The sequence below is a fragment of the Chelonoidis abingdonii genome, chromosome 7, assembly GCF_003597395.2.
Source record: "Chelonoidis abingdonii isolate Lonesome George chromosome 7, CheloAbing_2.0, whole genome shotgun sequence".
Taxonomy (NCBI): domain Eukaryota; kingdom Metazoa; phylum Chordata; order Testudines; family Testudinidae; genus Chelonoidis; species Chelonoidis abingdonii.
In genome coordinates this window covers 43900185-43922364 of record NC_133775.1, presented here as the reverse complement: position 1 = coordinate 43922364, position 22180 = coordinate 43900185, and the positions used below count along the sequence as shown (strand labels likewise).

General features: G+C 41.8%; 1 protein-coding gene across 1 annotated transcript in view; it reads right to left on the bottom strand.

Annotated features, from left to right (window-relative positions):
* The window catches only part of KIF14 (kinesin family member 14), a 77922-nt gene that overhangs the window by 23399 nt on the left and 32343 nt on the right, over positions 1 to 22180 (bottom strand). Inside the window, exons 14-21 of the mRNA XM_032773495.2 lie at positions 18418 to 18520; positions 18046 to 18206; positions 15757 to 15904; positions 14403 to 14555; positions 13433 to 13559; positions 12184 to 12277; positions 11047 to 11185; positions 4763 to 4863 (exon numbers count right to left, since the gene is read on the bottom strand). Coding sequence (XP_032629386.1) covers positions 4763 to 4863; positions 11047 to 11185; positions 12184 to 12277; positions 13433 to 13559; positions 14403 to 14555; positions 15757 to 15904; positions 18046 to 18206; positions 18418 to 18520 — 1026 coding nt within the window. The remainder of the gene's footprint in view (positions 1 to 4762; positions 4864 to 11046; positions 11186 to 12183; positions 12278 to 13432; positions 13560 to 14402; positions 14556 to 15756; positions 15905 to 18045; positions 18207 to 18417; positions 18521 to 22180) is intronic.

Below are 22180 nucleotides of genomic sequence, written 5' to 3'. Positions count from 1 at the left end.
AAGGTTCACTATTTTCTTTTCCCCCTGCTATAATCAGCATCACCACAAACTCCTACATGGAAATTGAATTCAATTTCCTTCACCGTTAGTGATGTCACTAAGTATTACAGAAGAAACACAGAACCTTGAACTCAGGTGTCGACAGTTCAAAAGCTTTTTCTTTCAATTCACTTTTATACAGGATATTGTTTAATACACGCAGATTAAATACACAACTGAGACTCTGACAGTGCACAGGAATAGCATTCCATTACTGCCTAGCAAGCAACAGACCAGGATAGCTGTTGCCATTCCAACTTTACTCTATTGTTAAACCAATATTTAGACTAGAAATAGAGAAACTACCTGTCAGATTCCTTTTAAAGAACTTTTATTTAACCCTAGGGTCAACAACGCATATAAAGATTTACAATCAGCTGAACCAAACTGCTTTACTGCAGAACAACAGTATCATATCTGTGCCCAGTAGCAAAGCCATAATTAAGGATCTGTCAGCATTTCCATTATAAGCTACTATTTGCAGGAGTTTGCAATTCAGTCGTAAACACTGTTACAAGGCTAAAACTTCATGTACAAGGTCTTAGCTCAGCTGCAATTTACTTTTTTAAATATGATGCTTTTAAATTATAAAAGTGTAAATAAAACCTTCCAAACCAGACACTATTTTGTACTGCTGATAGCTAAAAACATTTGGGAAAAAAAATTGTTTTAGAACGTATTTTTGGTATTTTTCACCTTTCCCTAAAAATCCTCCCCCATACAGCTTCAAGATTTAGGAAAGGGCTGTCAATCAATTAAAAAAAAATAATCATGATTAATTGCATTGTTAATAGAATATAATTTATTTAAATATTTTTTGATGTTTTCTACATTTTCAAATATATTGATTTCAATTACAACACAATACAAAGTCTACAATGCTCATTTATTTTTTATTACAAATATTTGCACTGTAAAAAAGACAATAGTATTTTTCAGTTCACCTACTACAAGTACTGTAGTGCAATCGCTTTATCATGAAAAGAGAACTCAAATGTAGAATTAAGTACAATAAAAACCTGCATTCAAAAAATAAAACAATGTAAAACTTTAGAGCCTACAAGTTGACTCAGTCCTACTTCTTGTTCAGCCAAATGCTAAGACAAACAAGTTTGTTTACATTTTCAGGAGATAATGCTGCCCACTTCTTAATTAAAATGTCACCTGAAAGTGAGAACAGGTATTTGCATGGCACTCTTGTGGCCGGCATTGCAAAATATTTACATGCCAGATGTGCTAAAGATTCATATGTCCGTTGATTCTTTAACCACCATTCCAGAGGACAAGTGTCCATGCTGATGACAGGTTGTGCTTGATAACAATCCAAAGCAGTGTGGACTGATGCATGTTCATTTTCATCATCTGAGCCAGATGCCACCAGCAGAAGGTTGATTTTCTTTTATGGTGGTTTGGGTTCTGTAGTTTCCGCATCGAAGTGTTGCTCTTTTAAGACTTCTGAAAGCACGCTCCATGCCTCATCCCTCAGATTTTGGAAGACACTTCAGATTCCTAAATCTTGGGCCAAGTGCTGTAACTATCTTGCAGTGAAAAAGCGGTCTTAAAACAGACAACATGTGCTGGGTCATCATTCAAGACTGCTATAGCATGAAATATATGGCAGAATGCTGGTAAAACAGAGCAGGAGACATACACTTCTCCCCCAAGTAGTTCAGTCACTGATTTAATTAATGTATTATTTTTTTAAATGAGCATCATCAGCATGAAAGCATGTTCTCTGGAACAATGTCCGAAGCATGAAGAGGCATATGAATCTTCAGCGCATGTGGCACATGAATATCTTGTGACAAGCTATAACAGTAGCTATGAACGACTGTTCTCACTTTCAGGTGACATTGTAATTAAGAAGTGGACAGCATTATCTCCCACAGATGTAAACAAACTTGTTCAGCAAATCACAAGAGAAACAAGAAGTAGGACTAAATGGACTTATAGGGTCTAAAGTTTTACATTGTTATGTTTGAGTGCAGTTATGTAACAAAAAACCCCTACATCTGTAAGTTCCACTTTCATGATAAAGAGATTGCACTACAGTACCTGTATGAGGTACACTGAAAAATACTGTTTCATTTTTACAGTGCAAATATTTAATAAAAATAATAAAGTGAGCACTGTACACTCTGTATTCTGTGCTGTAATTGAAAGAGAGACATTTAAAATGAAGAAAAACATCCAATAATATTGAATAAAAGCAATAGAATACCAATTGAAATTAACAGTGTGATTGTTTTAATAGTGATTTTTTTTTTTTTGAGTTAAATTGCATGAGTTAACTGTGATTAATCGACAGCCCTAATTTAGGATTATAAAGTAACTGCTGTGCATGAAAGATAACTATTCTCTTTAGTTAGATTTACTGCTTACTTGATAGTCCACAATGTTCAAGTTATTATAGCTTTACAATGCCCACTGAAAAAGTCATAAAAAATATATTGTACCTATATACACTAAGTCTGCCTTTAAAGGTACCCCTTTTTATTTTTTCCTATCATGCATGAATGTGGCCTGAGGTTGTGGTGGGAGGAATTTTTTTTTTTTTTTTTTTTTTTTTTAAAAGAAGTTCAGGTACAAATTCATGCCCATACAACCTTAACTCTGCCCATCAGAGCTGGCAATAGCCACTGGGAATTATCTGCATGTACTCCAGCTTTATTCACTGTATTAGGTATAACTGTACTGAATGGCAGAAGAAGCTGTAATAGCTTGAAACAGCTATGATTGTGATACAAGGTGTCATGGGAGACTGTGGCCCTCTGGGGGTGGTATGAGCCCCGCTCCCTGACCCATGTGTGTAATCACACGAAAGAGGTGCAAGAAAGGGGGGGAGGGGAAGGATGCCTGTGTCCCTTGACAGACCCAGTATGCCTCATTTCATCACTGCGCTGGGTAGGCTGTGTCACTAGCAGGGCCTGGGAACTTCTTGCCATGGGGATTGTCAGCAGTTAGGTGGGAAATGAGTGTGGTCTGTGATTTTAAGGAAGGGTAAGTGAATGGATAATCCTATTGGGAACCAGGAAGTGGGCACCCACTGCTAAAGGACCACCCCCCCAGCCTAAGGGGAGGATCCACAGGGCCTGGAAACCAAATAATTCCAGGGAACAACTAATGAGATAACAGGGATGAGAGTGAGGTCAAAGGGTCAAACAAAGGGAATCTGACAGGGACACCAAGCAGTGCCCACTGCTCCTCAGACGTCAAAGGAGCCAGCGGACACCACCCAGAGGAACTCTGCCAGGATGCATGAACAGACAGAGGATCGGAAATAGGCCCCACAGTCACAAGAGACCCCATTGGCCAACCTTCTCTCCCTGGTTTTATAGATGGCTGTTTTAGCCAGGGCCAGGAGGAGGCTGACCAGGAGGTCCCGTGACTTTGTGGGGCCACGGATAGGGAGTGCATAAATAAAAAGGTGAGGGGAAAAGTGCAACCAAAATCTTAACAAAATATTTGTGAAGAGCCGGAATAGGGGCTGTAGCCTGGCGTACTCCAAGTAAATGTGTGCCAGGGTTTCCCTCACACCGCAAAAAGGGCAGGTGTCCATGACTGGGGAAAATCACGCCAAGTACAAGCCCATGCTCACGGCCCCATGAAGGAGTCGCCAACTGATATCCATTGTATTTAAGAAAGGATAATGTTTGGTGGTATAGTGTGCCTAAGGTGAAGGTTGTGAAAGGGGTTGAATGGGTGTAAAATTTAGTATATGTGGAGTTCTTTCTGTGGAATAAGCTAAGTATGAAAGTACATGGAGCTCCTGTGCAATCCATAGCAAAGGCAAGTGAGAATATCTTTTATGGGCTTATTGGGGCAGACTTAAGGCTGCACAGGTATTTACTGTAACTCTGTATTTTCTGGTTTTCACAAGTTTGAGCTTTCCTGAACTCAATGTTCTGGTAGGGCATCAGCTATCACCAGGCAACCTTAACTCTTCATTAAAGTTTTGGGGTGGAGGCTTTTTTGGACATTTTATAGATATAATGGCAAACCACTCTTAGTATAGACATGGTCAAGTTCATGTGACTGGTTCCTCTTAAAAGAACCCCACACCTCTAAACAAACATTCAGTCTCAAGAATTAAACTGATTGCTACTTTGTAAAGTAAATCTGGACACTCCCCAAACTATCTTAAATTAATTGTCAACCTATTAGGCAAACACTTAAGTGCCGACAAGCCTTAAAAATAGACCTCCAGCCAAAGTAGTGCAAGACTCAACATTCTTGATATCTCCAAGGGAAAACATAAGGAAAAAAAACATTAGAAAAACCCACACCTTTCAGGCCTCTTAGGTACATCATAAAGTAACAAGATGGGGAGTAATCTATTTTTTTTTTTTAAGGTTACTTTTAAAAAAAAAAAAGGATACAAAAAAGTCACTGCTAAGTGCATCACATTCCCAATAGGAAAGTCATTAATATGCATGAAGAGCATACTTCCGCCATTCCACAAATACATGGAATTATATTTATTTCATTACTATTGGCATAATGTGTGCAAAAGAGCCTCAGAGCTTGCTAAGATTATATCAGTGCAATTCCACCTTCCTTGCCAATACACAAGTTGAATGGGAAATAATTTAACATGTAAGTATCAGCACCGTAATAAGGCAAACAATAATGTAAATTTATTCAGACAATTAATTATACCAATCAACAAGTTTAAAAGTTACTTTTTCAGAAATATAAAAAATTAGAATAATAAATTATTTACCTCCTTTTGGAAAAGGAAGAAACGGATGTAGTTGTAAGGTCAGGTTCCCATTCATCAGCAGGGTCATAAAATACATCATCAGCTTTGTTACTACTGTTAGTCTGAAAGGAGAAGAAAATCTAGTTCTTTTAGCTACATTAAAGAGAGGAATGGTATAATAAAAGTTTACAATTTATTTGTAAAGAAAGTAGGCTGGTCGTTAAAATTAGCATTTGCCTTTTGAAATAAATGTTTGTTTGCTTGCTTGCTTGCTTAGGTTATGTCAACTTGAGACACAAAGGCCTAATATGAACTGAAAACAATGAACTTGAAGTACTTAACATATTTGTAAATGCTAATACAGAAAGGTCTCCACAGATTTGTTCCAGGCTACAAACTTTGTAAAGGCTAGTGTGGACACTCCATAAAACAAGATAAAAGTTTAGGGAAGACAATGTTATCCAGGATCCTGGATTTGGGAGAGCCAAGGACAAAACTACTTTACAGTTCACTCCCTAAGACAGGAAAGAATCCTGTGGCACCTTATAGACTAACAGACGTTTTGGAGCATGAGCTTTCGTGGGTGAATACCCACTTCGTCAGATGCATGACAGAATATGCTTCTGCCTAAGACAGAAGCATAAAGACTAAACACATTTAGATTTCACTAAAGGGTCTTGCATTATTATAACATTTAGAAATACATAACAATTCTAGCCATATTTTTCCATATGTAATAGCACCTGATCTCTAGTATTGCCAAGACCAAAGCACGTCCTAACAATAAACATACCTAAATGAAGTTTTGTTATTTGATACACATACACAAACAGAATTTCCCCCAACTCTGTCCCCACACCTCCATGTACAAAATCTGAACTAGATAATACTCAAGGAAGAATTCTGGAGCTTTCTTTTTAAATTTTTGATTTCAGATACCTACTTGTGTCTGAAGAAATTACCTTTTCAAATGAAAGGATTTCAGGTTTCACCATTTGAAGGGCAATTTTCTTTGAAAGGTTTGATAAAAATTACAGAATAACATTTCCAAACATGAAAAGCCAGTATTTTTTCTACTGAGAAAATTCTCTGATGGTATTTTTTGGGCTCCAGTAGCACAAATCGTTTTTTCAAATTCCAAGTCTGCCACTGAGTTAGGCCTGCTCTACACTATAAAGTTAGGTCGACGTGTCAACCTGGTTGTACATTTAAATGTCTCTGCCACTGATGTATGTGCCCCATTACACTAACATAGGAACACCAGCTCCCTGAGCAGCATTGTGCTATGGTCAACGTGCAGAAATGGACACAGCTCAAGTATAGACACAGAGTTACCCATGTCGACCCGAAAAGTCCTCCAGCAGCTGCCCCACAATGCCCGACACTGACTGCTCTGGTCACAATTGTTAACTCCAGGGGTCATGCATGCCAGTAGCCCCCCCACCTTTAAAACCCCTCATGTATTTTGAAATGCCTTTTCCTAGTTGTTCAGCTGGGTGAGCACACTTTTATCTGCTCTCCCTTGTTGTATGCAACTTCCCAGCTGACTATGTCAGCTACATACTCCAGATGCACTCCTGCGTGGAGTAGGGAGGAGCTGTTTGATCTCCTGGGTCCGCAGGGAGAAGGGCTGTGAAGGCACAGCTCTGAACCAGCTGTAGAAGTGTCAACATCTATGAACAGATTGTTGAGGGGATGCAGAAGAGGGTATGACAAGCACCAGCAGTAGTGTCATATGAAAGCCAAGGAATTGTGTCAGGCCAATCAGAAGGCCAGGGAGGGTAACAATCCATCTGGTGCTGAGTCATAGACCTCCTGCTTAAACCCCACCACCACCCAGCACACCTTAGATACCTCTGTGGTGCCTGAGTCAAAGGCCCCTGCCATGAACAGTGAGGAGGACTACGACAACAAGGGAGAGGTGGTGACATATGGGGACAGATGACCAGGAGGGTCCAGCTGTGTTGTGAGCCAGGACCTGTTTTTGACTCCACTGCAGTTCAGCCAGTATCTGCAGTTGAACATAGACAAAGTAGGAAAAGGAACCTCAGGTAAGAATGTAAATAAATTTCTCATTACTGTGAGGGCATCTCTAACAGCAGGACACAGCTATCTATTTTGCATTAATTTACTTGTACTACAAGAGGTAGCGGGATGACAAAGAGGTAGAGATGCTATCTGCTATTCATTCCCTTGTAGAGTTAGGGCGCCACGTGGAGCAGTTTGTTTATGTACGCAGGGCTGTTTTTGTAAGTGAATAAAACTCCTTTGTTCTGAAAGTTGTTTATCTTTATTAGTTAACACCACATGTTGTGTAACACCTGCTGGCAGTAAAAGTAGTGGTCTCGTACAGTCGCAACCTATAGGATCAGTGTCAAACGGAGTAGTTGTAATAAAAGTGTACATCAAGCACACCAACATTAACAGGTGATTGTAGCAGGGTGCTGGCGCAAAAAGTACCTAATTACCCCTGCTCAGCCAGCTCCAATCAAGAGAAATAGATTGGGGCTGGTGAAACAGACTTGATGCCTGGCCTGCGGATTGGCTCCATCTGCAGGCCTGACAAGCCAGCAGTTATTAGGGCTGGGAGCCAGTAGAAAGGCCAGCCAGGGAAAGATCAGTTTCCTAGCTGTGGGCTGACTGTAGGAAAAAGTGGAACTAACCCTGCACACCTTGTATATAGCTCAACACTGTGGTGGGAGAACTGTGTGTGTAAATAAAGCCACGGGGGCTGCATAACTGGAGGCCTCTGCATTTTAATGGGACAGCTAGCAGGCCCAGGAAGAGGGGCGGGCCACTGGACTCATTACAGGGATACATGCACAGAAGTACAGCAAGCACCACACAATTCCTAACAGGCCTCCAGCTGCAGTGCCAAGTTGAGTATAGTACATGACAGCACAGTGCTGTGGCTTGCTGTTAAAATGCTCTTTCAAAGCTCCCTAAGCCCTATAGCTCCTCGTTGAGCTCATCTGATAGCCCTTGTGTCTAGCTGTTCAAACTCAGCAGACAGCCACTTCACCACCGCCCCTGCAGCAAGTTTTCCCACTTTGCTTCACAATTATTATGCAGGACAACAGGCACCTATAACCACAGATATTTTTTGCACTGACATCCAATCTGGTGAGTTGACAATCCCAGAGCTTTTTCAATCTACCAAAAGCACAGTCACCTGTCATTCTGCACAGCTATAGTTGAATCTTTCCTTGGTGCTGTCGAGGTTACTGGTGTACAACTTCTGGCATTTCAATATTGTCAATGGTAATCTGCCAGTTGGGAATGACGGTCCATACTTGTAGCTTTCTGAACAGTCCTGTGTTCTTAAAGTGTCATGCACCTTCCCTGACCAGCCAACATTGATGCATCCCCAGTGATCCACCAGCACTTGCATAAGCATGGAAAGAGAGACAGTTACCTTTTCCGTAACTGGCGTTCTTTGAGACGTATTGCTTATATCCATTCCGTAATAGGTGTAGGGGGGAGGGAGCCGGTGGTGCCCCTTATACTGTGCCATGCGGGCGCCGCTCCAGAGAGCGCCAGAGCCAGTCCCCCACAGATACTGCTAAGAGAAAAACTTCTGGCATTGGTGTATGTGGCGAACACATGCACCTAATATGGGATGGACATGAGCAAGCACCAAAACTAGTAGTCACCCTTTATGTTGATGTACTCTGTAGTAAGGTGAACTAGGGCCAAAACAGGAATGTGCACGCTGTCTATTGCTCCACCGCAGTTTGGTAGCCCCTTTAACTGAAAAGCCATCTACTATATCCTGCACAGGAGGAGATGATTAATGGTCCTGCACTTTTGCATAAACAATGGCCCCCCACAGTGGACTTTCCTACTGACTGGTAGCAATCCAGCATTGCAAATTTCCACAGTGTGATCACCACTTGCTTCCCCACTAGGGTGACCAGATGTTCCGATTTTATAGAGACAGTCCTGATTTCTTGGTCTTTTTCTTATAAAGGCTCCTATTACCCCCCACCCCTTCCCGATTTTTCACACTTGCTGTCTGGTCACCCTATTCTCCACTGTCAGTGCAGCTCTCAGTTTGCTGCCCCTGCACTGGATGGCTTGAGCAAGCTCAGCGCACAGATCCAGGAATGCGGCCTTGTACACCCAAAAGTTCTGCAGCCACTGCTCATCATTCCAAATCTCCATTATGATGCAATGCCACCACTCAGTGCTCATTTCTTGGTCCCAGTAGTGGCACTCCACCATTTGCAGCAGTTCTGTGAATGCCACCAACAACCTTGAATTGGTTCCTGCTATGTCCCACAATAAAGTGACTGCCAGGACATCATCCCCATGGTTCTTCTTTGCAGCTCTGCAAATATCGGAGAATTGTGCATCCTGTGCTTTCAACACCCAGGACAACAGTGCAGAGATGTGCAGGCCCCATGCTCTGTCAGAGATGGCAGACAGACAGACACAAGTCTCACACACGTTCATGGAAATTGAAAATGGGCAATAAAAATTATGGGATACAGATATTATGGGAAGTTGACCCTCTGCTCTCAGTCACTTCTGCACTAGCCGTTTCTGCCCCACCTTGCATTGCCAAAACTACCCAAAAGAGCGCACACTTTATTGTTGCACTTTGGGATACCTCCCTATGGTGCCCTGCACATTGACACAAGCACTCCCGGTGAGCACACACAGTACTGACACAAGGAGCCAAGTATGCATATGCACATGAGATATACTAACCATAGTGGCTGTATGCTGAGTCAGCAAAGCTTTGTAGTTTAGACATGGCCTGAATGCTCCATCAGAATTAGTGTTTTTGAAATGTTTGAAGAAATTAAATTTAGGAACAACAAAAATCAAAATATTTGATTATAAACTTGACATAGCACATTGTTTTCTATTAATTTGTCAACAATGCATGAGGCTGTGCACAAAATAAATGTTGAAAGGAAAGAAGAACAAGTGTGCATATATCCAGAGCGTCACACCCTGAAGCACGTATAAAATAATTAAGACAAACTGTTTTATGGTCCCATTTGATAGCTTTGGATCCTTCCTGCACTGCAGCCAGCTCTCACCTCTGAATACCATCTACTATGTTTGTTTTAGTATGCAATTAGATTACACTCTCACATATTGCACAGACTGAAGAAAAGATACTGCACTCTGCAAACCTCCTGAAATGAGAATAGAAGTGCAGCAGAAAGACCACACTCTGTGCCCGTTTTGTTGCCCTCCTAAAAATGGAAGGAACCTGAAGAGGTCCAGCAGGTTGGGTGGATTTTTTACTAGACTTCTTAAGCCACCCATTCTAAAACTTCACACAAGGTATAAATCCATGGTGCTCTTTAGGACATATTGTCCTAGAACATGGGCAATTTGCACTGCGCTTATATGTTTATAAACAATTGTACAAAGATGGATTTACTCTGACACATTTTCCTCCCCCACAGACCAAGGCCGACCATTTAAACTTTGATATGCAGTGGGAAAAGAAGTTGCATATAGACAAGACTAAATAAAAAGGGGAATATAATTATGAAGGTGTTGTCTGCCTTCATGAAATTTCAAATTTAAAAAAAAAAAGTTGTTTTTTTTTTTTGTTTTTTTTTTTAATATGTACATCTCTGGAGTCAAATACAGATACCCTTCTTTTTTTCCTGCCTCCCCTCTTCCTTTGCACACGCTCCTCTTATGTACAAAGCATTAACATTAACACCATCTATCCTAATACAAAATACTGCATGAACAAAGAGAACAAGGTATAAATTCTATAGTCTGTCTAAAGGAGATGTAATTAGAGTGATGGAGATTTTTGCTGCATTTAACTAATATAGTTTAAAGAACAGTTTTTTAGGAGACAGATGTTCTACATTGAAAAAAATGTCTAAGCCCTTCCTCTGCCCTTGAAAATCTAAGATTGCACATGAAAACAAGGATCTGCCTGAATGTCAAATTATGAGTTTGACTAGCAAGATCCAAAACTAGTGAAAATTTGAAAAAAATCCATAACCTTTTACAACTGATATTTTCTCAGAATGGATGAGCACGCACGAGCATATGCGCACATACAACAGTTATAAACATGGATCCAAGGCCAGAAGTCATTACTCAATTTTTCCTAAGTAAATGAGAGCTTTACCTAAGGAAGGATGCAGTAAAAACTAAAACACGTAAAACTGCGTAAAAAACTAGGATTTCTCCTACCCTACATAAAAATCACAGATGTTTAGTTCATTAAAATCTGACAAATTCTGAACTCTAATTGATTTCATCAATATCTTAAATTAAATGTTTACAATTAGTGAAGTTTTTCTTCAATTCTTACAGACCTCATAGAGTTCTTTCATTGCTGCTAGCTTATATTCAAACTTCTCCAGGCTCCAGAAAGTTGCAATTCCCAGCTTGAGGTTACGAACCAGCACTTTAACAGAAGGTCCAGTGCCATTTCCTTGTTCTGATATATCATGTCTAATTAAAAAAAAAAAAAAAATACAAGCCATGATCACCAAAATTAACAAAAGAGTGGACTAGACAAAGATTACTTTTGAAAAATTTGGCTTGCTTAAGTAACAAATAATATCAAGGGCCTAATTAAAATAATAGAATCAAAACTGGAAGGAACCTCTAAAGATCATTTAGTCCAGTCCCCTGCACTAGATGGCAGGACTAAGTATTATCTAGACCATTCCTGAGAGGTGTTTGTCTAACCTGCTCTTGAAAATCTCCAGTGATGGAGATTCCACAACCTCCTTAGGCAATTTATTTCAGTGCTTAACCACCCTAACAGGAAGTTCTTCCTAATGTCCAACCTAAACCTCCCTTGCTGCAATTTAAGCCCATTGCTTCTTGTCCTATCCTCAGGAGATTAAGAAAAACATTGTTTCTTCCTCCTCCTTGTAACAACCTTTTACATACTTCAAAACTGTTATGTCCCCGCTCAGCCTTTTCTCTTCCAGACTAAACAAATCCAACTTTTTCCATCTTCCCTCATAGGTCACGTTTTCTAGACCTTTAATCATTTTTGTCAGTCTTCTCTGTACTGCCTCCAATTTGTCCACATCCTTCCTGAAATGTGACACCCGGAACTAGACACAGTACTCCAATTGAGGCCTAATCAGTGCGGAGTAGAGTGGAAGAATTACTTCTTGTCTCTTGATTACAATACTCCTAATACAGGAGTAATCAGGTTGGTTCTGTAAAATTTTCTTGTAACAGTCAGATTCAAGGGAGAAATTCCAAAATAATATACAAGATCCTGGCTCTTGAGAAGCCTTAAATAGAAGTTTCACTGTCGTGTATTTATTATAAATCAGTTTACTCAAAATAGCTTACAAACCAACAGGTTTGAGTTAAGAGTATTAAGCAAAAGTCTTCTAAGAAAAAAGAAGCTCATTCCACATCCAACATCAAATTTAGGTTGCTTTTTTTTTTAAACATGTGCATTGTATGCGAATTAGGTAACTCACCTGCAGAAGACTGTATGCTTTCCTAATTTGCTACTAATGGTATTGGCCTCCTGGATCATCAGAGAGAGTTTCATAGAATTCCAGTTAGGCTTAACTAAATAAAAAAATATAAGATTATGGTTGACTGGATCAAACATAATGAAATGATTCCAGACCAAAAAAAGGAGACCTTTAAAGGAGTTCGGTTGACAAGGCAGTCTCACAGATTTCCAAGTAATTGAAAACATTAAAGACAGTTCACACTTTCAAAGGATATTTCAAAACTGGAATGCCATTTAAATCATTGCAGGTATCGCATTTGCATGGTTTTAGAAACAAATAAATGTTACCTTCCTGCTCTGGTCCTTCAGCCTCCACAACTGTGTTTCCTGCTCGTTCCCACAAAGCCTAGACTGTCTGATGATGGGAGAGCCTTTGGTCTGCTGAGGAAGTATGCTAATCTACATGTTTCTGTTTGTTCACCCAGCCCAACTAAATGGGAACAAAGTATCACTCTAGCGCTGCCTGATATGCATGTCTCAAAAAGGGCAAGGATCGCATCCCAGCAATAAAGATGAAGATCTTATAACTTCAATACCACTGAGATAACGTGCTGGGGTAAGAGATTAAGCTACTAGGATCCCATCTCAGCCAGAAATGCAGCAATTGTCTCACAAGAAGGCTAGTGAAAACAGAGACTAAAAAGAGGTCTCTCTGCCAAAAAGTAAACCTCTCAGCAAACGGGAAGAAAAGGGGAGAAAGCCTCTCTCTCCATTGCCAGACAGCAGAGGAAATAATAATGAATTGAAAGTTACACTGTACACCAGGGGTGGTCAATCTGAGCCTGAGAAAGAGTCAGAATTTACAAAAGTATATTGCCAAACAGCCACAGTAATATCTCAGCAGCCCCCCAACTGCTCCTCAGCCCCCAGTGCCTCCCACCTGCCAGCAGCCCCCACCAAACAGCACCTACTCCCACCTCCCACCACAATCAGCTGTTTCACATGTGTAGGAGGCTTGGGGAGGGGGGAACGAGGGCATGCAAGGCTCAGGGGAAGAGATCTTGGGGGAAGGAGTGGAGTGGGGACAGGGCTTGGGGCAGAGCAGGGGGTTGAGCAGTGAACACCCCCCAGCACATTGGAAAGTTAGCATCTATAGCTCCAGTCCCGGAATCAGTGCCTAGATAAGGAGCCCATATAGCTCCGGAGCCACAGGTTGGGCACCCCTGCTGTACACAATCTCTCCACACATACACAACACACACACATACTAGTTATAGTTTTATTCTCATTTCCACGATTCTGCTGGAGAGTTTCTATTTCTTTAGCAATTTTCTGCTTCTCAGCCTCCAGAGCTTCAAGAATCTTTGCATGATGAATAGTATGATCTTCTAAAGCCTAAATAAAAGACATAGATCCATCCATGACAATGTTTTTACAGGAAGCAAAGAATAAAATGGGGTGAGAGGTTATTTTATCTTTTGAGGCTGAATGCTTTACAATAAACTACTTTTTTATCTGATCCCTCTACTACATCAATTAAGACAACACAAATTCTACCAATTTTCATTGCTTGCTTAAATTCTCACATGTATATGTTGGAGCATTTATTATTTAAATGGGACTACTGAATTCAAGAAAAAGGGAACAGAATTTTCTATCAATTATTTTAAAAAGAAAAAAATCTATCATAGAAGTTTAAAGATGAAAGAAAATGTCCATTAGCAGTCATGGAAAATAATGAAGTTTTGGTGTCTACTGCAGTCAGCAAATGTAGAAACCTATTATGGGTCAAAATGTAAGGTATTACATCTATTAAAACGATTTAGGAATAATTCCTCATTTTCAGAGGTGCTGTCAAGTCTCCTTTAATGTTTTTATCTGAGGAAACAAGTTTTGAAAGTATTCTGGCTCCCTCAGATATTTCCCCAAATACTTAACATTCTAGACATTGCTTGCACTTATGCCTGAGTCCATCATTTTTGGTGAGCTCAACATTTCCCTAAGTTTGGAATATCAGCAACCCAGCCCCCATTACATAAAATTATAGCTGTAGCTGATCTTGTTATTTTTGATATCCCAAATAGCAGCTGATTTAATAAGAGGGCAGCAAGTGAGACATGTCTGTCTTATAATCATTTTGAGAGGATTATTTTTAAGAAAGCCAATGAAGTTAAATAATATTATAATGGTTTGTTTAAATATATGATTGATCAGACAAAATGCATGTTTTAAAATTACCTGTCTGGTGGCTAATGTCTCCATTTCCAGGCGCTTCTTGCTGAAATGTACTTCTAACTCAAGATGTTGCTTTGCTTTTTCCAGTTCTTGTATTTTGTTAGCAGTCTGCTGGTGATTCATTTCCTGAATTTGTTTCTTATGAGATTCTTCTCTCTTAAAAAAAAAAAAAAAAAAAAAAAATATACAATAAATGGGGTATAGAAAAAAAAAAAATCACATGCTTCAGCTCATACAACCCTTTCGCTAAAGATGGATATTAGAATCTGTTTTTCTTTCAGTCCATGAGAGATTTATGGCCACTATAGATTACAGAGATAAATTCACTTTCTCAGCAATGGGAGATTATATCCCAGTCAATGATCATCAATTATTATACCCTATAGTATAGAGGTGGGCAAACTATGGCCCACGGGACCGTCCGGCCCGGCCCTTAAGCTCCCAGCTGGGGAAGCTAGCAGCCAGCCGCTCCCCTGCTGGCCCCTCTCCCCCGCAGCTTGCTGTGCCATCAGCGCTCTGGGCGGTTGGACTGCAAGCTCCTGCTGGGCAGCACGGCTGCGAGCGCCACTGGCCTGACACGGTGCTCTAGACTGTACGGCAGTGTGGCTAGCTCTGGCCGGGTGGCGTGGCTGCCAGTCCTGGTGTTCTGAATGGCTTGGTAAGGGGGTGGGGAGCAGGGGGTTGGATAAGGGGCAAGGGGTCCCCAGGGGCAGTCAGGGGACAGAGACCAGCGGGCAGTTGGATAGGTGTGGGAGTCCCAGAGGGCCTGCCAGGGGGCAGGATGTGGATAGGGATCAGGGCAATCAGGGAACAGTGAGCGGGGGGGGTTGGATAGGGGGTGGAGTACCAGGGAGCGGTTGGGGACAAGGAGCAGGGGGGTTGGATGAGTTGGGAGTTCTGAGGGAGGCAGTCAGAGGGCAGGGGCTAGGCTGTTTGGGGAGGCACAGCCTTCCCTATCCGGCACTCCATACAGTTTCACAACCTCAATGTGGCCCTCAGGCCAAAAAGTCTGCCCACCCCTGCTATGGTACATTTGCTGAGAAGTAAAGTATCATAAATTTATCACTTTGCCACCATATATTATTCTCTATTAATGATATCAAGCCAGCATATCCTGAAAATTGTACCCTGCTTGTAGTAGTCCTTGCCCCCAAGACACATGCAAATACAAGCAAGAATGAAAACCCTGTGCAAAAAGACTGCCTTATATCTGGAATACTTTGTGCAATAGGTGGATTTTTATAAGTGTTTCAAAGGAGAGGAAAGAGATAGCCAGGGATTCAGCTGTTCAGGCATGCGAGACAGGATGAAAGGCTACACAAACCACCTTTTCATTTAATTATGCAAAGGAATTTACCAGTTCTGCTTCTAGTGATTTTATCTTGCTTTCGTAAACTTTTTTTTGAGAAATAAGTTCTTGTTGAGCCATCTCTTTTGCAACCTGGATACCTTGCATCATTTCCTCCTTAGCTTTCAGTCGTGCTGTTTCAATTTCTGATTCAAGTCTGGAAGTAACGAGCAACTTAAATTAAAATATTAGCTTTTAACCTTTTTCAGTATGTTGCATATGAGATAAAAAGAGTAACAAATGCTATATTCATTACTTTATTGCTTCTGTCAAATGTGAAATTTAGGTCTAAAAACCTCTCAGTTTAATTGTCGTGGTTGTGCTAAATTTTTGTAGTTTATTGATTATCTGTTCTCACCTCCCCTGGGAGAAAATCACACACAAGAAGGAAAAAGACTTTTTAGCCACAGCTGCTACCTTTTGGGCAATTCGATCATTAGAAACATAGATAGCTGGGTTTGCAATGATCAGGAGAACTGCATGGTGACTTGCCTGCCTAGTGCGAAGGTTGCAGATCTCTCAAGACATCTAGATAGGCTTATGTGTAGAGTTGGGGAGGAGACAGTGTTTGTGGTACATGTAGGTAGGTACATGTAGGTACATGGGGAAGGATAGGAGAGAGGTCCTGGGCACACCCGGCATACCCCATGCACATGCTTATGCTCTGCCTCCTGTGCAGGGAAGTTGGGAGGAGAAGGCAGAGGGCAGAGAAGAGAGGGCCGGGCCAGGCAGGATTTTTAACGACATGCTGCTCCAGCAGGCAGCAGCGTGTCATTAAAAATCGGCTTGTGTACCATCTTTGGCACACATGCCATAAGTTGCCGACCGCTGTGATAGAACAAGGAGTAATGGTCTCAAGTTGCAGTGGGGGAGATTTAGGTTGGATATTATTAGGAAAAACTTTTTCACTAGGAGGGTGGTGAAACACTGGAATGGGTTACTTAGGGAAGTGGTGGAATCTCTTTCCTTAAAGTTTTTAAGGTCAGGCTTGAAAAAGCCCTAGCTGTGATGATTTAGTTGGGGATCAGGTCCTGCTCTGAGCAGAGGGTTGGACTAGATGACCTCCTGAGGTCCCTTCAAACCCTATGATTCTATGAATGGGAGTGGAGGTGCAGGACTACGAGGGGCAGGCGGATGACTGAGTGGGGGCACAGAAACACGTGGGGACAGAGGATGTAGAGAGACATGGAGATGAGGGGAAGGAGCTGGCTGAGGGGATGCAGGGGCACATGGGAACAGATGTGCCTGGCTGAATGAGAGAGGTTAGGGGGTCACAAGCAGCATCTGCATGGGCAACGCTCCCTAACAATGCCTTCCTGCCCTCCCTCAAAATAAACCATACCTGTTCTATATTTTTCTATACATACCCAACAACTCTTCAAATTTATACACAAACTCCTTCCCAGCAATTATTTCCTTCTCCTTCAGCTTCTCCATAACCCCTGACTCCCCCAAGCCTTTGCACTGCTTCTGAGGGGTGCAGGAAATATGGTTCCGTAATGTAGTTTAAATGAATTATTATTTAGAGTTCTGTATTAATATGCCTAGTAAGTAATCTATTTGTCAAAAAACATTTCCTGAATCTTTTTTGTTGTCTGTATTGTTACAGACATACTTGCTGACAGGTATTTTGAAATAAGTTACCAACATAATTTAAACTGGTGTGATTATATTGTGTTTTTTGACAAATAAAATATGCAGAATTTTGCAGAATTTTAAAATATTGTGTGCAGAATTTTTTAGTTTTTGGCACAGAATTCACCCAGGACTAAAAGTATTAAGATGGGACCACTACCAACTTCCTGTGCTGAAATTCAAGAGGCTGTCCCTCAGCTTCACGCTCACCCATTTTGCATTGCATTAAACATATCAATCTGTATTTGGAATAACCCTCTCTGAAAGTCTGATTTTTGCAGTGAAATAAATTCTCAATTTAATCTTTTGGCAAGCAAGAAGATTCGATGTGAGAAGACAATTTTAGCAGAATTCAAGCTTACCGTGGAAACATGTCATAATAAGAATTACATATTAGAATTCCAAACAGTTAATCAAAAGAGCGCACAGCTAGAGATAACAAAAATAAATGTATATAAAAACACTGCAATATCATTGTGTGTATTCAACTTTATTAAACTGTTCGACTTTATGAGAAGCCAAGAGTGACCCTGTTTTGTTTTGTTTTTTAAAACTTTAACTTATTCTTATGCAGTTTATATATCTATATATTTCCAGAAGAGTGCATGCTGCATTAGCACATGAGCAGTTTATTGTTAACCTGGAAGGTTCCACAATACTTACTGTGACCTCTGTGCAACCAACAGTTCATTTTTTGCAAATTCAAAATCTTTTGGCCCATCACATGAAAAGGTAGTCCCACAAGATGGCCTTTTTACTTTCTGAACCTCTACTGGATGATTAAACCTGAAATAATGGTCTCCACCAAGAATCACCCGATCACCCTGCCAAATACAGACACTATTAGTCTATAATCTTACAATCAAATATATAATACATCAAAATTAGAAAAATAAAAATATCCAGTAATCTGTCATGATGAACAATTCAAGAGCCTTCTCAAAAACTGCAGTCAGATAATTTACCATTCATGCCAGGTATTTTCAAAGCCATGCATAAATATATTTATATCTGTACCAGTGATGGACAACTTACGTGATGCATAACTGTTGGCTCTGAAATGTGTTTCCCATTAACATATGTCTTTGCTTCTCCCAGTGGTGTAATACTCACTCTACCATCAACATTTTTGATAACACTGAAAGTGAGAAACATCAGATGTGACAGCAATAGCTTATCATGAACAAAAAAAAAGTTGTCACTTAACTCCAGCTATCCATGACATTCATGATTTAGATAATGTGATTTTGAATCTCTTCCGCAGCTCCCCCAAATATTGACTGTATAGTTCATGCTATTCTGTTATTACACCATACACCTCAAATATATTGCTTTCTAAGAGTCAATCCTCATTTTGGAACAAGATAAGTTTGAGTCTAAACACACCTGCTGCTAAAATACTTAGTGTAATTTACTGCTATCTGAAATGCTGAATCAGGTACTTGAGGTTATGGAAAACTTTATTAAAGAAAACTTCACCTTATCCCACATTTCTTCAAATTTTTTTTTTTTTTAAGTAGTAATGTTGTTTAAATTTCTTGTATTACATAAGTGGTTCTAGGCAGAATGAGAGCTGCACATTATACAACATTTCTATAATTGGTCAAGGTACAACTCCATCTCGGAGATAAAATTTATTTCATCTAAGGAGCTTCTACCAACATAATTCATAACTGAGGAGAGGAGAGATTGAAACCTGTTAGCTAAAAATAAACTTCAAATATATCTCCTGATATTCTCATATTAGAAGACAATTTTTTCTAGTTACATATTGGAAGATATACATTTCTAGTCAAAACTGAATCTTTTTTTTTTTTAATAGTTAAAGCTCAACACCAGGTGTTAGTCTCCTGTGTCACCCCCTCCTCCTCAAACAAACAAAATACATTGTTCAGGTGTCGGATTATTCATAAACGGAAGGTAATATTAAAAAGTTTACACAAAATCATCTCCATCAAAAAACAAAATAAAAAAAATATGTTTTAATAAGGGCTACCAGTGTGATTCTCAGTTCATGCAAATTTCTTCAGGTACGGAAAGTTTCATGAAAGATTTACTAATGAGAGTATATATTTTACTATACAATGAGGCCACACATTTTGTATGGGGCTGAGGAGAGGCCAAAGGGAAGTGCCATGAACTGGAAATGGCACTGGCCCACCATAAAATGGAGGAACTGTCTGTGTCCTTGGAAGACAGATATGGAACTAAGCATCTTTCAAGGTAGGCCCAGAATGGGTTGTAGACCCCCTTATGCTTTTGGGATCAGGAAATAGCGGGAGTAGAAACCTTTCCTCCCCATTTCCTGAGGGACCTCCTCCACTGCCCCCAGTTGTAGGTGGTTGTCTAGCTCCTGAATGAGGAGTTACTAGTGAGAAGGGTCCCTGAAGAGGGAGTGGAAGAAGGTAGGTGGGGTGGGAAGGTGGCCAAAAGCTGGAGAATGTAGCCCAGAGACAATCTCTAGCACCCAGTGGTCTGAGGCAACCTGTGACCAGGCCAAATGGTAAGGACGGAGACAGTTAAGGAAAAGATGGGAAGGAACCAGGGAGTTGACTGGAGTGTTGCTCTCTAGCGCATCCTTGAAATGCGAGCTTCTGACCCCTGCGGTGTTTCACTGGGCCAGGTTGCATAGGTGAACGGGAGGAGGAAGGGCAACTGAGACTAAAACTAGTGTCCCTTATAAATCCCTGCCGAGGCTGCCAAGGCCTTGGTGGCTGGGGTGGCTGGAATTGCTTCCTCGCCAACTGAGGCACATGGAACCCCAAGGGGCAGAGGATGGTTTGAGTGTCCTTCAGACAGTGCAGCCTCACATCAGTTTGTTCTGCAAAGAACCCAACTCCATCAAATGGGAGATCTTGTATCGAAGACTGCATCTCCTGGAACAGGTCTGTGGTCTGAAGCCAGGAACTGCACCTCATGACCACCACTGAGGTGACCACCCTGGCCGCTGAATCAGCCACATCCCAGGCCATCTAGCAGGAACACCTAGCCACTGCTGTACACTCCTCAACCAGGGCCTCGAATTCTTGGGCCACCTCCTGGGGCATGGAGTCCTTAAACTAATGGAGGGAGTCACACAGCTTAAAGTTACATTGCTCCAAAAGAGCCTGGTGGTTCGCAACTAGGAACTGGAGACTGGCTGTAAAATACATTTTCCTCCCAAAAAGGTCCAGTCTCTTGGCCAACCTTATTTTTGGGTGTGAAACTAGAGTGCCCTTGCTTGTCCTTTTTGTTGGCCACCAAAAACAAAACAATGATCCTGGGGGTGAGTGAGTATCTAAGTATTCGAACCTCGTGGCTGGAACAAAATACTTTTGCTCAATCCTCTTGGAAGTGGGCAGGATTGAGGATGGGGTTTGCCACAGGGTTTTGGCAATCTTTAGGACCCTTTCATGCACCGAGAGTGTGACATGTGCGGGGGTGGATGTGGAGAACACGTTAAACCAAGTGTCTGATTGCTCTACCATCTCTTCTACCTCTTGGCCTAGGTTACTGGCCACTCTTTGGAGCAGGGTTTGGTGCTCCTTAAAGTCGTTCAGTGAGCTAGCACAAGAGGACTCCACCATAGCCTCATCTGAAGAGGATGAGGATGACTGAACCACCAGGACAGGGACTGGAGCATCATCCCCTGTGAGGAAAGGAGGTCTAGGGGTGGGCATCTGGCTCTCCATCTCAGCATCTGCTTGTGTTTCACACAACTAGCCTGGTGCTGTTTGATGCTTGTCCGACGCGGTGACCAATGATTGGTGAGATGGGGGAATCAGCATAACCAGCACGCCCCAGGCATTCGAGTAAGGCCATTCTGCTGGCCACTGGCCCTGCTACCAGGACGACATCGCTGAGGTGGACACAACCTCAGGAGCCCAGTCACAACTGTGCTGTCTTGGTGAGGGGCTGAACTTCCTCTCTGTGCTGGAGAAATCCTCCTCTGGTGACCAGGTTGGGCCATTGATGTCTGAGTCCAGCAGCTAACCATTGCTGTCGGTGCCTCGAGTAGTCAGACCAGTGCTAGGAGTAGGGGGAGCAGCTCCAAGTTGGAGAGTGTCCCTGTGGTGGCGGAAGAGTCCTTTGCGCTTTGGGCACCAAGAAGGTGTTGACAACCATCAGTCCGAGTCCCCTACCACTCAGACAGTCGGTGACAGATTATTCAGGGGGTAGGAGATGTCCTTGCAGCTCCAGCATGGGCAGTGGCCCAAACAGGGACCCAATGCCCCTTGATCTGTCTTGCTCACTACAGGGTCCTACTTCTTAGACTATTTCTTCTTAGGCACTGGAGAAGGAGATCAATTCTGGGTAGAGCCCAGTATCTGGGATGTGCTATGCACGGAGGCCAAAGTGCTGGGCATTGTGTCTGGCCAGGCCAGCTCCGAGGCTGGGTGGAGAGCGGCCTCCATAAGGAAGGCCCTCAAATGAACGTTGTGTCCTTGGACGAAAGTTCTTACAGATGTGACACTTACTTTGATGTGGGATTCCCCCCCAAGCACTTCAGACAGCTGCCGTGTGGGTCACTTACAGGCATAGGCCTATTACAGTCAGCGCAGGGCTTAAAACCTGGCGACCAGGACATGCCCGCCTGGGGCAAAGTCCCCGCCGATACCCTAGCTGACTGACTATAGTACATAAAAGACGGTTACTCACCTTTGTAACTGTTGTTCTTCGAGATGTGTTGCTCATATCCATTCCAGTTAGGTGTGCGCGCGCCGCGTGCACGTTCGGAGAAACTTTTACCCTAGCAACACTCGGTGGGCCGGCAGGTCGCCCCCTGGAGTGGCGCCGGTATGGTGCCTAATATATACCC